The sequence below is a fragment of the Oreochromis niloticus genome, linkage group LG2 (assembly GCF_001858045.2).
Source record: "Oreochromis niloticus isolate F11D_XX linkage group LG2, O_niloticus_UMD_NMBU, whole genome shotgun sequence".
NCBI lineage: Eukaryota > Metazoa > Chordata > Actinopteri > Cichliformes > Cichlidae > Oreochromis > Oreochromis niloticus.
In genome coordinates this window covers 8856322-8873013 of record NC_031966.2, presented here as the reverse complement: position 1 = coordinate 8873013, position 16692 = coordinate 8856322, and the positions used below count along the sequence as shown (strand labels likewise).

Genomic DNA, 16692 nt, shown 5'->3' with positions numbered 1-16692 from the left:
CCCCTGTAAGAGCACATGGATTACTGCAGTTTACTCCAAACACAAACACAGTGACGAGGCATGAATGGCAGAGGTTCAGAGAGCGAGCCGGGGCTTCGGTGCATTCAGCTCGATTTGGAATTAAAGCTCAGTTTGGCTGAGTGTAAGTGCCGCTGATGGATTATTAAGTCTGTGCGTTATTTTTGTCCGACAAACAGGACTCCACTGAGGACAGGGAGGTTAGCTTGGATCTTCCAGTGAAGTCTGAAGTGATGGAGCTGTAATTAAAAGTCAAACAGCGTGACACTGATCTGCTCTCAGTTTGAAGTATCTCTCATAAACTCACATATTTAGGTTTATTCCCCGCAGTCGGGCCGTTCTCGGGTGTTTGCTTCAGCCTGTTCTCGTCTCCAGAGTGTCACTTGGCACCATCTTGTCCTAATGGCGGCGAGCCTCATGGCACAGTCACTCCCAACTCGTCATTTATCAACAAACATGGTCACTGTTGCAGTGCCGCTGTAACGCTAAAGCTGCAATAAGGCGGTTTATGTTGCGAGCGTGGTATGTGTGGCCCCACGGCTGGGTGGCTCTGTGGGAATGACCTCGGAGCTCCTGATGATGGCCGCTCCGGTGTCGGACAGCTGTGTTCACATGAATGTGAAGGACCTTGTTTTCCTCCTGCACTCCGGGTTATTTGTCCACGAAGCACTCTGTGTGCATGTGCGTGGTTTTTTGCTTTCCGAGCTGCTCAGTGGTTTTGTCGATAATGAACTGCCATCACGCCGCTCTGGGACCACGACCCTGCCATCACATCGGGCTGACTCAGCAGCTTTATTTCCTTCCCTCCTCTTCTTTTTCTAATAAACACATCAGTCTGACTCAGAAGGCAAATCACCGAGCGCCACTTTCCTGTCAGCCGCCCTTCCTGTCCTGTTGACTTCCCTTTTGACATTTTGGGGGTCCCACGGGTCCATTCTGTGTGTCAGAGTGTTATTTAGAGAAGTGCTCTTCCTGTTTCATCTCTTCCACCTGACTTTCTTCCTGTTGGAATAATAATAATGTGTTCATCGTGTATGAAGGGTTAATAACTGTTAATTTGGTTCAAATGACGGGAACTGCAGAGACAGCTGACTGTTGTATTCTCTCATTTATCACTCGCTGATTAAACACCATCTGCTGGGGGGTGAGGATGGAGAGAGGAAGACGAGGGCCAGCGGGCCGGAAGACCCTTCATTAGGGACCTCGTTAAAAAGTGCCAGACCAATCTGTCCACGATGCTCAGCCATGTGAACGCATCGCCCAGTTTCTCTCCGTGAGCAATTGACACGAGACCGAACACTCACTGAAAAATAAAAACTTTATTAGCAGCCCTCCGCCATCTCCACTTCATAACATGAAAGCAGCAGGAGTGACTGTAAAGGCTCAGCTGAAACACATTTATCAGTAAAAGCAACTTTTAATGTTTAATCCTGCGTCTGAGGCTTTCTGTTTCTGTAACACTCCATCACGCAGGTCCTGTTTTTCCCCATTTCTTGGATGCCCTCATCAGAAATGTCCCAAAAAACCAGAATCCCGCTATTAAGTTTCAAATGACAGGAAATTTCCAAGAAGGTCCTGCAAAGTCTGGCATTTAAAAGGGGAAAGGAGCACGAGTTAGTGCATGAACTGTTAAAAGTTAATTTGATTTTGAGGTTTGGAAGTGGACGTATGTCAGGGTGACTTCTGAGTGGGTCAAGCTTTACAGCACAGAATAGAAGAAGAAAAAGCGAAGTGCAAAAAAATGGGCTTTTCTTCAGGACCTGAACAGAGTCGATAGGTTTTGTTGTTCTACACATCATTTTAAATCAGACAGTCAAGATGTGCCCGAAGTGCAGACATTCAGCTTTAATTCAACGGGTTCAACAGAAATGAATTTCAGCCATTGTTATATTTTTATATACAGCAATTGGATGACTGACTGACCGGCAGTTTCATGGCCAAGCGAGGCATGTTCCCTCATTATTTCGTGGCAAACCAAACAAAATAAACCCATTAGAGACTAAGAGCAGAAACTTTAGGAGCGGCCAAATCAGCAATCTGGTTCTTTTATTATTAGGAACAAATTCACTGCAACACCAAAAGACCTGAAGGTCCACAGACGACAACCGAAGTGCATGATGACAGAATTATTTCCATGGGTCAGAGAAACAACTTCACAACATCCAACCAAGTTGACAGCACTCTCGAGGAGGGAGGCGAGTCGTCATCAAAATCTGCAATCATAACTGTAAATCCAGAGCGCTCACAGCAAGGTGCAAACGCTGGTTACACTCAAGGAGAAGAAATCCAGCTTCTTCTTCAGACTCATAAAACTGACTGTAACTAATTGAATTACATGTAAATATAAGAGTGAAATTTTAAAGGAATCTGGTCAACTGAAATTATTTGATTGGTATAAATTTAGTTTACACCAAGCAAATTGTCTTTAATGATTAATTATCTCAATAAATAAAACTTTGTTTTTATACATTTCAGCTGCATTTAACTCAGAATGATTGAATTACTGAATCGTGGACTTGGACGTTAGGGGAGCTGCAGGTTTTGAAACCTAAATGTTGGCTTTGTTTTTCAGCCTCAGGTTGTTGCTGGATTGGGGATTACGGTGGCTAAAGCACATATTTTAACTACATGAACACACGTTTACCGCAGGGCACCGGGTTAGTGTCACATTTTTTTGACATTTTGTCAGCTGTTATCTTCTCTTAATCGTATAAAAAACCCAAAAAATAATCCTAGTTTATTTGATGATGGAACCTACTTATATTTATAGGAGTGTTTAAACCTCAGAACCTAAGAACACACGTTTAAACACATACAGGTCTGTACAGATCCGGGTCTGATCAATGTCAGACCGATGATTGGCATTTAATGTATTGATTGATCAGTGAGGAACAGCTGAACTGATTTTTAGTCCTCGTCCTTCTTCCTGTTCGCTAAAAGAACCACAAGGCCATTAACTGTGAGTCATCCTGAGCGTGTGTGTGTGTGTGTATAGGGTAATCTCATTACCTGTGATCGGTGGCTTTTATACTATTACACACACACACACACACACACACACACACACACACACACACACACACAGATATTACTACAGTATGACTCAACCTGTCTGCCCTCCACACTCTGCTCTGTGTCAGAATTGTGTGTGTGTGTGTGTGTGTGTGTGTGTGTGTGCGCAGGATTACTGTGTATTAGTGATGTTTATCCATCTCTCTGTGCATGTTCTTGTGTTACTAAAGTTGTGGGAACAGAAATCAGTCACATTGTGGGGAATTGGTGTGGTACTCATAAGGCAGGTTTTTCAGCTTTAGGCTCAAAAACCTTGAAGTTTGGGTAAAGTCTGGTTAGGTAAAAATTAAATAGAGGGAAAAAGTGTGGACATCTACTTGTACATATATGTTTGTGAGCACACGTGGGAGTTTTGGGACCTTTTGCATGAGGACGTGTGCAAAGTGAGGACATTTTCAGGCTGTTGCAGCGTTCAGACTAGTGTCTCCATGCTGTTTCCTGTTATTGATCTTTTTGCATTGATTAATTACCGAAAGAAAGCAAGCACACATATGACATCAGTCACTGGAGAGGAGGAGGGGGTCAAAGGTGAGACGTGAATGTCCCATGTCCCGAGTTTTGTGCCTCGTTAATCCAACTTTGTTTGCTGGATGTAAACAGATGATAAACCTCTGATATCTATGTATGCTGTTCTTATTAAATGCATGCCTTAGTTCTTCAACAGGCCAAACGTCATCATAATTTTGAAGAATTTTGACTATACAGATGTTTAAAGGACAACATCTGTATGCTTCAACCTTTGGATGGAGCATCTGCTCTTCCTCTGGTTCCCCCATATTAGACAATACTGAGACAGAGAGTCTGGCTGCTTTTATATGTTTCACATCCATCCACCAAAGAATAGCTTTATATATGGCACATCATAATAAAATGTATTCATGTGCTTTACAGTTGGATTAGCAGTCTACTTTTTGGGTTTTGTACCATGTTATAGTATAAATACATGGGAAGAGGTAGTTTTAAAACACAAGATTGCACAAGTGCAGTCTCTGTTTCCAGTAGCTGCCAGCCAATATCTAGGCCCGTGTGTGCTTGATCTGCACCTGGACTTTCCTAAAAAACTGAACTAAAACTCACCGACTTTAATTTCTTTTTCACGTTTGCCATTTTTAAAGCCATTAAGCTGCTTTCTATTTTACTATCGTTGGTAGGACTCAGAGTGGCCCATGTAGCTTAAAGTCAGTCTAAAAAGGCTAACAGATTATTTCCCCTCACTTTACAGTTGTTGTTTTCATGGCAATAAAAGTAAACAGTGAATTAATTAATTAATTAATAAGCGATGAATTACTGTAGGTTTAATGAACACAGTGACAACATCCAGCCAGATAATCCTAAATAGCCCACCGCATTGTCCTGGCATGTCGTGAAAGATTTTATTTACAGCTGTTTGTAATGTTGAGGTTTATACTTCTAGTCTGTCTCACCTGCTTTGTGTGATCTGTGTCTCCATACAGATTGTTTGGGTTTATAATGTCTCTTCCGACAGAGTTTACTGTGCTGCTTAATTCAACCATTTACACAAAAATATAAACTCTGGTAATAACTGAGCTTTTTTTGGTGTATTTTGCTGTCGGCTCTAACAAACTCCCGCTCCATGCTAATAGCGCCCGGAAAATATTTCTCAAAATTTGAAGTTGCTACAGTTATTAAATATTACGAAGGAAGTGAAACCACTGCTGGAACAAAAGCCTTCGCAGAAACACAGTTTCACTGTTTAACAGACCAACTGCTGCAGGAAGAAGATTATTTCATCAGCGCAGATAAATAACTGGGCAGCAGCATCATTAAAAACTCATCAGCGAGGAGTGTGTGTGTGTGCGCTCATAAATTCACTGCAGTTATCAGCCAAACAGATGTGACCATTGTTCTCATTAATGAGGGTTTACAGGAATAATTACAGCAAAATGAGGTGCTTTCTGAGTGATTTTACTCTCCGGCTATTAAAGTTCAGCTGACAGACAAACTGCAGCACAGCTCCGGTTAGCGTTCAGACCCGTCTGGTAAAAAGTTGTGAGGTCTGGAGTGTCGGCTGTAAACACTTCCTGACCCATATCACCAAGTTTCATTTCTCCGTTACTCTACAGGGAGCTTGAAGTGCTCAGGGCTTGTTAAACTTGGGCGGGTTGAGCTTTGTGGTGTGTTTATGTGCAGGAAATTTGAACCATTGAAAATCAGGCGTTGCTGAATCCCTCGGATCAAGCTGATCTGAGGCCGAACAAAGGCTGACACTCAGAGGACACTCAGAGCTTTCTGTGCATGAGTCTGTTTATCCTATGAAGTGTGGTTACCACAGTAGTATCCACATGGTGTACTCATGACAGCGTTAGCTCCTCTGAGCTGGTCGGGGTTGTGGACAGATGTGGACCTTGTTTCCATGGAGAGAAGAGGGTCAGTCGGACAGACTTTGGTTTTTAATTCAACAATTTGGACACTAATTTGGTGCCTAAATGGTTGTGAACAGATGCTCACGAAGACAGACGTATCAGTGGAGCCTGTTTATTAAATATAAACAACATTTTATGTCATTTATGTCATGGGGAAGATCAATTATGTCTTCCCCATGTGATGTTTTTGTGTAATGTATGTATGGTCGGAGGGTAAGATGGTGCCGCCATTGCGTGCAATAGGTCGGCAGCCTTAACATGAAATTTCCCCTTGTGGGACTAATAAAGGTAATAAAGGTATTTATAAGCCACTTACATTTATCTGAGTAAGTCAAGACGTTTGGAGCGAGAGATCGGGATTTTGAGTTTCCTGCTGATTTTGTTTTTCTTTGATCTTTTTCTCTCTAAATCAAAAAATCAATTCTGTCATTTCAATTGAATAATAATTAAACAATTTAGTAACTTTCTCTTACTAGAATATCCAATAATGCCAACATCAGCAAAGATTTCAATTTTAAATAGTTTTTTTTTTTTTTTTACCCAAACAGAAAAAAATAAGATAAAATAATACATTTCATTTATAGGCGCCTTTAAAGACCCTCAAGGTCACCTTATAATAGTACAAAAAACAACATAAATGAATAAAAACATAAGGTAAATGACAAAAAAACAAGCATGAAAGTCTAAAAGCTAAACAAGGTGAAAAATAGACTAAGACAGAATCAGGAGACAAAACTGAAAGAATAGAACAAATTTAGTGTGTTTTAAACTGAAGCAAATACTCAGGTTCATATTAGCAAGTGAGCAATTTATTTATATAGCACTTTCAGTCAACTCCCAGCTGAAAGCAAAGTGCTGTACACTTGACATGACAAAACACTTAAATTAAAACAATAAAATCAGCACATTAGATTAAATTAAAGCAGTAAAATCAGGGTCAAATTGTGTCATAAGCCAAGGAATAAAAAATATTAAATATAAAAAAATATTAATATTAAAACGATAAAAGTGATATTCAGGTCAATGGAGGAGACGAGCAACACCTGAGTAAAACCACTCCTAATCATAAACTAGTGCTAACTGCTGCGACTGTACTGATGATTTGGAACAAACGTCATGAACTGAAAATGTTAAAGAGAGGAAATACGGCTGAGTTTGTTGAAGTTATCTCGTGTTTGACGTTTGAGGTGGAGGTTTTTGCTGTTTTTATATTTGTGTTTCTAGATTTAAAATAATAAAAACACAATAAAATGAAGCTTTTTGTGAATTCCTCCAGAATAGTTAGTCACGTGAACCCTGTGGGTGTGTCAGGAAATACGTCAACTCTTTCTCTTCATGCAGTTTTCCTTTTTGTTGATTCTTTGGCGATAAAATGATGAATAAAAAACTGATAAGATTAACATAGAAAAGTGTCTCCTGTAAAACAAAACAAAACAAAAATAGGAACAGGTGACACTTTGTGTGAAGCTTTTTCAAAATAAAAGCGTGTCTCTCTCTGTAGACGAGGTAAGCACACCGACCGTCCTCCGTCTTCTGTATATCGAATTCAGTAAAACTGTTAAGTTAAAATGTGTAAAGCTCATTATCTGCAGGCTCAGGCTGAGAAAAGTTGAGGCCGAGCTGTTCATGTTGACACTTCTTATTTTTGGAGTCTCAGTCGGATGTATTACAGCTGGAGGGCTGAACAAAGTGAACGGGGACGTCTGCGTGTGAGCCCAAAAGGGATTAGTGCAGATTTACCTCCACATAGCATTAACTCAGCGAGGGATGATGGCAGGATGATGGACGGCCGGATGCTATTTGCTGCGGCAGATGAAGGATTTAGCTTTTTATTTCCATGTTTTTACCCAGATTATGTCCTTTTTTCCCTCCTACCTGTTGATGATGACGATCTGGCACAGTCCTATACGCTCTGTCTGCCTTCAGAGTAATCCCATGAAGCCTCAGTCTGTCTCTGTTTTCCTGTCTGTCATTCAGCACTGACAAAGAATATGCACAAGCGTAATAAAACAGCGACATGCTCCCATTAATAAATCTGTATTGATTTTACTTCCTGTGTTTGCACACGGGTTGAGTCAGATTACAGCTTCATTATATATAGGACTAAAATGGAAATATATCCTGTAAAAGAACAATGCAGAAAAATACTCCACAGCAAGTATAAGTTTACCTGATGTTTATAAAATCTGGCAGAAATAAGCATCATTCCATTGTGAGCCCTGCAGACCCTGAACTTTCTTTAAATTTAAAATAGATGATTTTGTATAACGCAAGAATTCTCAACCTTCCATCAAAATATCCAGTAGGATAAAATTATGAACACTTGGTCAGCTTTACTGTAAAAGCAAAATGAGGGCCGACTCAGTTTGGAGGTTGAAGTGGACATTGGAGAAACTGCAGGTTTTGGCACCTCTCAGTCAACTTCATAGTCAATCCTGCAGGACATCATGCTTCCACCTAACCCACAGTGTGCAATATAAACATTTAAAAAGCCGATTGTAAGTCTTCGTACATACCGTGCAAGTGAGATATCATTATTTGCTTCGTCGTTAGCTTCATTTTTTTGGTCCTGGATCTTGATGGTTGTTTGTGACCCTGTTTGGTCAGATGTTGGGTTTGAGACGTTGATCTCTGATGCCCACATGTCAACGTTTCACTACATGAATGGTGCGAGTCTGGACGGACAGACTTAAACTGCTTTTACTGCAATTTACTGTTTTTTCAAAGAAAGGCATCAAGTGGATTCTTGCTTTTGCTGTTTGTGTGACTTTTTTTTAACCTCGTCCCCTCCTCTCCTCTTTGTCTCCAGGAGATGTGGTTGATATCTACCAGAGGGAGTTCCTGGCGCTGAGGGAGCGCCTCCACTCGGCCGAGCAGGAGAACCTGCGGCGCTCCAAAGAGCTGAACCTGGTCCTGGAGGAGATCAAGAGGGCAATCGCCGAGAAGCAGGCGCTCAGAGACATCAACCGCACCTGGAGCAGCCTCTCAGGTCAGTCATGAGATTTTCTTTAAACAACAACTATGTAATGGCTCTAAACAGGAAAATCTCTGTTACCCTGAGTTAGATGAGGCGAGTCATCCCTGCAGGAAAAGTTCATACAGTCCTGATCAAAAGTTTAAGACCACTTGAAAAATGGCAAAAATCATATTTCGCATTCTCGTCAGAGAATAAAACTTTCTTCCACCTTTCAATGTCCCGTGTTTGGTGCTCTCTTGCAAAGTCCAAACGGTCAGTTCTGTGGCATTCAAGGAGACGAGGCCTTCAGTCTCAGATGCCGTCTGATGGTTATGGGGCTGCAGTCGGCACCAATAACGGCGTTAATTTGGGTCAAGGATCATCCAGTGTCTTGACGGACAGCCAATTGGATCCTCCGGCTCAGTGCTGGTGAAATTTTTTGGGTGTTCCACTTGACTTTTTTGTTCCAAAACCCTCAGGATCATTTAAGAAATTCCAAATGACTGTCTAACTGCGTCCCACCTCAGCAGTGATAGCTCGCTGCGAGAGATCCTGCCTATGCAGTTCAACGCAGTTCCACTTTCAAAAAGGGAACGTTTTTTTGCCTTTGCCATCAGAACGTCATGACAGTGTGACTACCTGACAGAAAATGACAATGAATCCACATTTTTGCACAGATTTGGCCTTTTAAAGGCACGTGGTCCTAAACTTTGGATCAGCTGTAAAACAGCCTGTTTCAGTTTAAGCGTTGTTTTCAAAAAAATGTTTTGTCTCACTCCCATTTCTTCTTGTTGCATGTTGAAGATCTACTTGGAACCTTGTTAAGATCCAACCACGCAAAATATGATTTTTTGCCATTTTTCAAGTGGTCTTAAACTTTTGATCAGGACTGTATCTTTGTGTTTTATATCTTGAATTGGCCTTTTCCCATCATCACGCTCACATCTACAGCTATTTCAGTGCTGTCATTTTTTCCTGTATCTTTACACTTTATTTGTTTTTGAAGGTAGTTTCAGACGAGTTCTGATTAAAGTGTTGTTCCTTCAGTCGACCAATAAAAATCAAAAGCTGACCTGATTAAATTTGTGATACCGTCTTCTCTTTTAAACACTCTCGACCTTCTGTGGTGTCAAACTCATTCTACTTCACAATTGAACCATTAAACCTACTGCACCTTTTAAGAAAACACCTTACAAATATTCCCTTTTCTTGGTAAAAAGAAGTTTCAGTACATTTTTAAAACATCTTAATTATTTATTTTAAAAATATGCTGAGATGTCTCGAGGAAAATATAAAGTTTTAACAATATCTCATTACCAGTTTGCTTTCCTTACAAAGAAACACTGCAGTCATAAACTGTCTGAGGTCTGCCATTGATGGCGAGGGTTAAGGAGCACCACTATTAGGGGTTTGGATGAAACACTGTAAGTCCTGTGTCATATCTTTCACAGTGTTGGGATGGACTGCATTATAAAATGCACAGCCGGCTCCAGCGACACACCTCTCATCTCTCATGATCTGAAAAGCGATTTTTGTTCGACCCCACATTTAAAATAAATCAGGTGCCCTTGAGGCCTGAAGTCATGCAGTCACTCAGCATGCAGCGCTTCTGTCCTCGTCTCCCTGCCACGAAGCAAAAACTGAATAATGTGCTCAGTCAGAAGATGTGAAAAATCATCTGTAATCCATTTAAACTGATCTGTTTTATCTGCTGTAATTTACTCTGTGTGTGTTCAGAGGAGATAAAGCTCAATCTGATCTGTTAGCGTGCTCAGTTTACTCCGACTTCACTCGTCCGACTGCGAGCCTGTTTCTAAGTACTTTATATGAAAGTGTGATTCAGCCGGTTTAAGCTGGCGGCGGGGAGACCTGAATAAACGTGACCTGATCTCTCCTGCTTTGGCCTCTGTGTGTCTGCAGAGGAGACGAGGCTGAAGCTGTGGAACGTGAGCAGCAGTAAAAACGTGCTGCAGCTTCCCTCCATCTTCCATCATCTTCCTCACCTGCTGAACAGAGAGGACAGCCTACAGCCCGCCGTGCACCTGGGACAGGGACGCACTGGAGGTAAAATCCATCACACCTTTTTCTAAGAACACCTGCATGGAGTTTATTTGATTTAATAATCTTCACAGCCTGCAAATAGCCTGCTTTCTTGGAAGAAGATTTTAATTTAATTTTTAATCTCTAGAAACTTTGAGGTTAAATAAAGGCAAGATCTTGTTTTATATAAAACGATATAAAGTTAATATTACAGAGCCTAAAATTAAGCCTGATATAAAGGTACATAGAGATAAGTCTAATAGATCTCAGTCTGTTTGGTAAAACTGTCTTAGTCTTCTTATGACCAAGGGGTCCTGGCTGAACCAACAGGCCAGGCACAGTGCTCCTCTCCTGGGGTAGCAGCTCACCAAGGCCCCCTCATAAACCCAACATCCTCTGGCGAATAAATACAGAGCTGTGATCAAACAGGCTGACCAAGGTCACTCCTGATGTGTGTGTGTGTTGCCTGTGTGCATGTTTGTGTGTGTGTGTCAAGCCTAATTTATTTTTAAAGCTTTTTTTCTGCTTAGTAAACCATTTTCTGACAACTCTGCTTTACACAGACGACATAAATACAGATAAAACCACAGAGAACAAACACATCAGAAAATGGAAGATATTGCTCTGTGTGTGTGTGTGTGTGTGTGTGTGTGTGTGTGTGTGTGTGCGCACAAGCAGTCAGATAAATTTATGATGCACTGACTAAAACGGGTTAGTCGTGTGGAAAGTGCTTTATGGTGCAGCAGAGGACAGAGATAACCACCAAGAAAAGAAACACAGCAAGGAAATTATATATATTTATTTGTGTGTGTGTGTGTTTGTGTGTGTGTGTGTGTGAGTGTGAGAGAGAGAGAGACACAAATCTGATTTATATGTTAAAGCTTTGAAACAAAACAGGATCAGCACAAAGTGTTTTCTTTTTCTGAAGCATCAAGGGGAGGAAAACATATTAAACTAAAACTGAAAGGCTTAAATGTACAGAAATATGACCTGTGTGTGTGTGTGTGTGTGTGTGTGTGTGCCTGTGTGTGTGTGTGTGTGTGTGTGTGTGTGTGTGTCTCTGCGTGTGTGTGTCCTTGTCCAGTCTTGTTTGATGAAGTTTCTTTCTTCTTTCTTTCTTATGTTCAACACAAATGTAACGAACATAAGAAACCTGAAATCTTTTGGCTCTGGCTCTGTGTATTTGTTGGTAACACCCAAAATTTCCCAGGCTCCTGGAATGGAAATATTCTCCACTCCTACAGTCCTTGAACTACCTATGTGTTTCCTAGAAATGTTTTTCATTTTGAAATGTCAGTTTACTCACTGTCTCTGTCTATTTCCTGTGAATATTTATGTTTAACCAGTCTCTCTTCCTGAGACCATTTCACATCCAGGAAGTGGTCCTATTTGTGGAAATACTCAGTGCTCCCAGATCCCTTAATTAAACCACTGGCTCTGTGTATTTGCTGGAAATATTTACAGCATCAATGCTTCTGACTCTGTGTATGTTTTGGGAAAATTTTAGGTCTCCTTGGCTGCTTTAGGCTCTTGTTTATTTCCAGCAAAATAAATGGATCTCCTAAATCCTTGGTAGTGTCTATTTGCTTGGTATTACCAGTGAGTGCTTCTCCATCTGGGCCTTTCATATTGTGGGACATTAGAGGCAATCTTCACCAAACATTTCAAATCTTGTGTGTGTGTGTGTGTGTGTGTGTGTGTGTGTGTGTGTGTGTGCAGTCTCCATAGTGATGGGGGTTCCCAGTGTGAAGAGGGAGGTCCACTCCTATCTGACCGACACGCTCACCTCTCTGATGTCAGAGCTCAGCGCCGCCGAGAAAGACGACTGCGTCATTGTCGTCCTCATTGCCGAGGTCAGTGTGTGTGAACTTGTATAACTATCATTGTGGGGACCTGCATCCTTTAAACAATCACACTTTAGGGACTTGTCTTCTTTAATGTGAAAGAAAGCCTTAAAAGTCCCCATAAGTTAAATCCTTATCCTTCAAAGGTTTATGTGAAATAGGTACTATTATTCATCCAAGCAGCAACATCTCAGGACTGAAGAACTGATTCAACACAACATCAAGAACTGCAGTTCCTGTAGTGGCCACTTGAGGTGCTACAAATGTTAATATGTATGTCTAAGCATATGTTTACTTCCTACCTTGGCACTAAAACCTCTGTCCTGTGGTGCTGTGTGTTTTTAGTTAAAAACATGAAATGATCTTCAGGATAGATTAAAGCCAAAGGCTAGATTTGGTTGTGTGCTATAACTGCAGTATGTTTGGATTATCCACTGGCTGGCTGTACCTTTGTTGCGCATCAAAAGCTGTGTTGCCACACCCATTACTTTACTGCACTACCTCCCAACCTCAATTACAGCGATAATATTAAAAGGAAATCAAATAAAGAATTGATTTGATTATGTTCAGTTCATTCTCTGAGAAAGAATCTAAGTCGAAGTGATGTCCTCTGAAGTGATGGAAACACGTGTGTGGATAATTGGCCATCAGAGTGAGTGTGTGTTGATGCGTGAGCTTCCTTGCATGCTTTCTAAAGGCCAGTGGTTTAGCTAATGAACCTCACACACACACACACACACACACACACGCACACACACACACACACACACAGCGATAATGTCAGTGATTCTCCGTGTTTAACTTCCATGCTAATGGTAACCTCTAATTGCCAAAGGGAGGTAAAGCAATGATGTTGTGTGTGTGTGTGTGTGTGTGTGTGTGTGTGTGTGAGCACACGTTCACACATTAGATCATTACAATCAATCTGCGAAATGTGTATGCTGTATGCTCTTTTAATAAATAAAGTCAGTGTGTTTGTGTCTTTACAGTGATGAAGGTCACAGTTTACACTGTCTTTGTTTGTTCTCACACTGGAGCTACAGCTTCTCATCTCTTGATATTTCAGTTCATATCTCTTCTTACTGTTTCGTCAAATCTCATTTGTGCAAATCCAATCCAATAGTGTGTCGGTTAATCTCACAGTACATCTCTTCAAATTCACCTGAAAGCCCATTAATTGTGATAATCTCTTTAAAGAAGCTAACTGTAACTTCTAGAAAACCATCATTATTAACTGCACCCATTATGTGAACTCCAGCCATCAATCTGTTGTTTGCATGAGCAAGAATCAGATTAATGCAGTGACAAGATGTCCTGCACTGTTATGTTGGTCTGAATGTGCTGTCTGTCATGTAAGTTGTACAACTACTTAAAGAGCAGTGTATATACTATTTATCTGAATATAAATGTCATGGCGACAAAGGTCACATGGACATCAAGTTAGGGCTAGCTTTATAACTTGGCTATCTTGCATGTTAGCTAAACTAATTTATAAATGGCGAGGGGAGTTTGGATGAATTGGCACTTTCAGTTCCATGAGATAGCTTTCAGTTCACGCATATCAGCCAGAGACTGTCCAGATTACAGACATTAAAACATTAAATCAACTAGGAAGTGGTTATAATGTTATACAGGGTAGGCCCATTCACTCACCATTCAATCACAAATCCCTGTGTCCCTTGTTTCACAATCAGATCGATCCCTCATTCACCAGTTTTGGATGCAGGACACCAAAACGGTGACAGTGAAAATATTTAACTTTAGCTCATCCATATTTTATACAGAATGTGGTGTTAGCAGGCAAGCTAATGGTAGCTATCATTAGTCAGAAGTAAGATAGCTCGGGGTCAACTTTGATCTCCAAAACAACACATTCCTACCATAAATTGAATGAGTACTGCTGTAATACACTCTAACCATTGGTGGTCTTTCATTCTAAATGAACGTTAAAATGAACATTTATTGATTTTTTTTTTTCAAATTTTGGCGTGCTTTATAAGAAATATATACATTTAAAAAAGTAGTACAGATATCTTCACTGAATTATTCATTCTAAAATAAGAAAAATATAATCAGTGCCAGTGTTTAATCCTGTTTTAAACATGACAGAAGAAATTTGTAATTAAAGTGATAAAGCTCTTTGTAATTGTCGGTAATCCATGTTTCTACATATTCAATATAGTTTTTTTTAAAAGAGACTGAAGACAGAGGTCTGGCATCTTAGTCCCAAAAGACATTAACTCACTTTTATGTAAATAGACTTTAAAAGTGGATAAATAGCCAGATTCATCTGCAATGTCCACATTTGTTATTTTGGACTCTGTGTCAGAAATATACAAAAACATACCATCTGCATATAAGGATACCTTTGAATTCAATTGATCTTACCTGCTGTTGTTTTTCCTATAGCCAGTGGTTCAATTGGCACAACAAAAGAAGAGGCATCCCTGCCTTGTACCTACAACTGGGAAAAATATATTTTATCATTTTTTCATACAGCTGCTGTGGAGTCTACTTTTAAGCTAACAATAGTTGATACTGAAAGCAGAATAGAGCCCCAGAGGCAAAGTGTTTGGGATGTAAATTTCTTTGGGACAAAAACCCCCTTAGGTTTGAGTTGGTAGAGGACACTGTACCGAGACTAAAGCTCAAAGGTGTGCAAGCATCTACTGCAGGAGACTGACTGGAGAGTTTATAAGCTGCTGCTGAAGACTCCCTGATTTATAAACTCAGATCAGTTTCAGAGCCTGCTACATTTCTCTGCTCTGCTGTTTCCATCTTGCTATTTTTACTTTACTTTCTGTTCTGCAATTTAATTTCTATCTCTGTTTTTCAGTTGGATGCTTGTTTGTTTTCCCTCCAGGCTGATATAATATTTAAAATCCTCTCAAGGTTTTTGTTTTTATCTCATAGTCACAGATTTCAGCTTTACTTGCTGGATTCAGGCTGAAATTAAAATTAAAGACTTGGCTTTAATTTAACGTTTGTTCAGGTTCGGGGTTTTGGGTTTCGGATAAACTCGTCACGTGGCGTCTCAGCAGGGTTTGTTTATGCAGACGAACAAGGAACGAAAGTACTTAAAGCTTTTAGAGAAGTGTAACATGAATATTGCATGACCAAAGCATGTTCCATTCAAAATGCAGAGGAGCATGTGACACAGCCCAACCTGGTGTCCCGGCCCCCGACAGATCCACCACACATCCTTTATTTCACACGAACAGGTCTGCAATCATTTCCTCTGTCACCTGACAGAGGAAATGGGCTGATTTATCAATTTGGAAGACAAATACAAGAGAGACGGCTGAGAAGAGATGAAAAGATCCTCTAGCTTTGTCATTGATCAGAGTCTGTGGTGTTTTCTTTACCATTTAAAGTGACTACAATTTAATGTACGATAACAATTAATGGTGTCATGACCAGGCTCCTAGGCCACTACGATAAACATGGAAAAGACACAGCAGACGGCTGTAAACCAGAACATTTATACCAACAAAATTTGGAAAACTGCATAATTATGTCATGGTCTCTTGATTGTGGTCCCAGGGTTTTGAGTCACTTTTGAGTCACTTTTGGATTCCTGGTTTCTGTTTGGCCATTCCACTCTTCTTTTTTGGATTATTGTTAGGCTGAGTTTGGATTTCCTGTTTTGATTTCTTTATTATTAATCTTTTCTTATGAGTTTAGGTTCCTTTGGTTGGGGTTTCATGTGATAAGTACAGTTTCCTTGTGTCATACTTCTTGCTAAGTGTTCACATTCCTGTAGTATTAGTATGCTGTGGTTGTTTTCTGTTCACCTTTAAAGATTAGCTCTCTGTCGTTGTTTCCTGTGACTGTCCACCTGAGTCTCGTTCTCTAATCAGCCCAATTTTTATTTCAGACTTTGTGGGCTCCATGTCAGTGACATAGATTTAACAAGCCCTTCCTGCCTCTCTTATAGTGGAGAAGTTTTCCCTTTCATTTTCTAATAAAATATAGTCCTTTAAAAATATGTGTCATACTTTTAGTGTTTGTTTCTTCAGCGAGAGGCTCTTATGGCGTCTGCTTCTCGTTAACACTGAGCTCTGCGGTAAGCTCCACCCAGCTGGCACCTCCAGGATGCCAAAACAAACCACAAACTCTCGGAAAAGCGCGCTGGAAATACATGTGACCGCGCTGTGACCTTCAGAGCCAGATGATTGGGTCCCACAGGGAGTCCATCTGTGCCCTGATTGGGCCGAGCTCTGATGTTACCGATTTCTTAAGTTGTTGATGTTTGAGCTTGAACAAGAGTGTGTGTGTGTGTGTGTGTGTGTGTGTGTGTGTGTGTGTTTTAGGAAAAAACTAAAATATTGTGATGACCTCAGCCTCCCGTGTGTATTTGTGAACATTCATTAATTCA

General features: G+C 40.5%; 1 protein-coding gene across 1 annotated transcript in view; it reads left to right on the top strand.

Annotated features, from left to right (window-relative positions):
* mgat4b (alpha-1,3-mannosyl-glycoprotein 4-beta-N-acetylglucosaminyltransferase B) overlaps positions 1-16692 on the top strand; it is a 112621-nt gene that overhangs the window by 46071 nt on the left and 49858 nt on the right. Inside the window, exons 2-4 of the mRNA XM_019363497.2 lie at positions 8284-8463; positions 10351-10494; positions 12190-12323. Of these exons, the coding sequence (XP_019219042.1) occupies positions 8284-8463; positions 10351-10494; positions 12190-12323 (458 nt within the window). The remainder of the gene's footprint in view (positions 1-8283; positions 8464-10350; positions 10495-12189; positions 12324-16692) is intronic.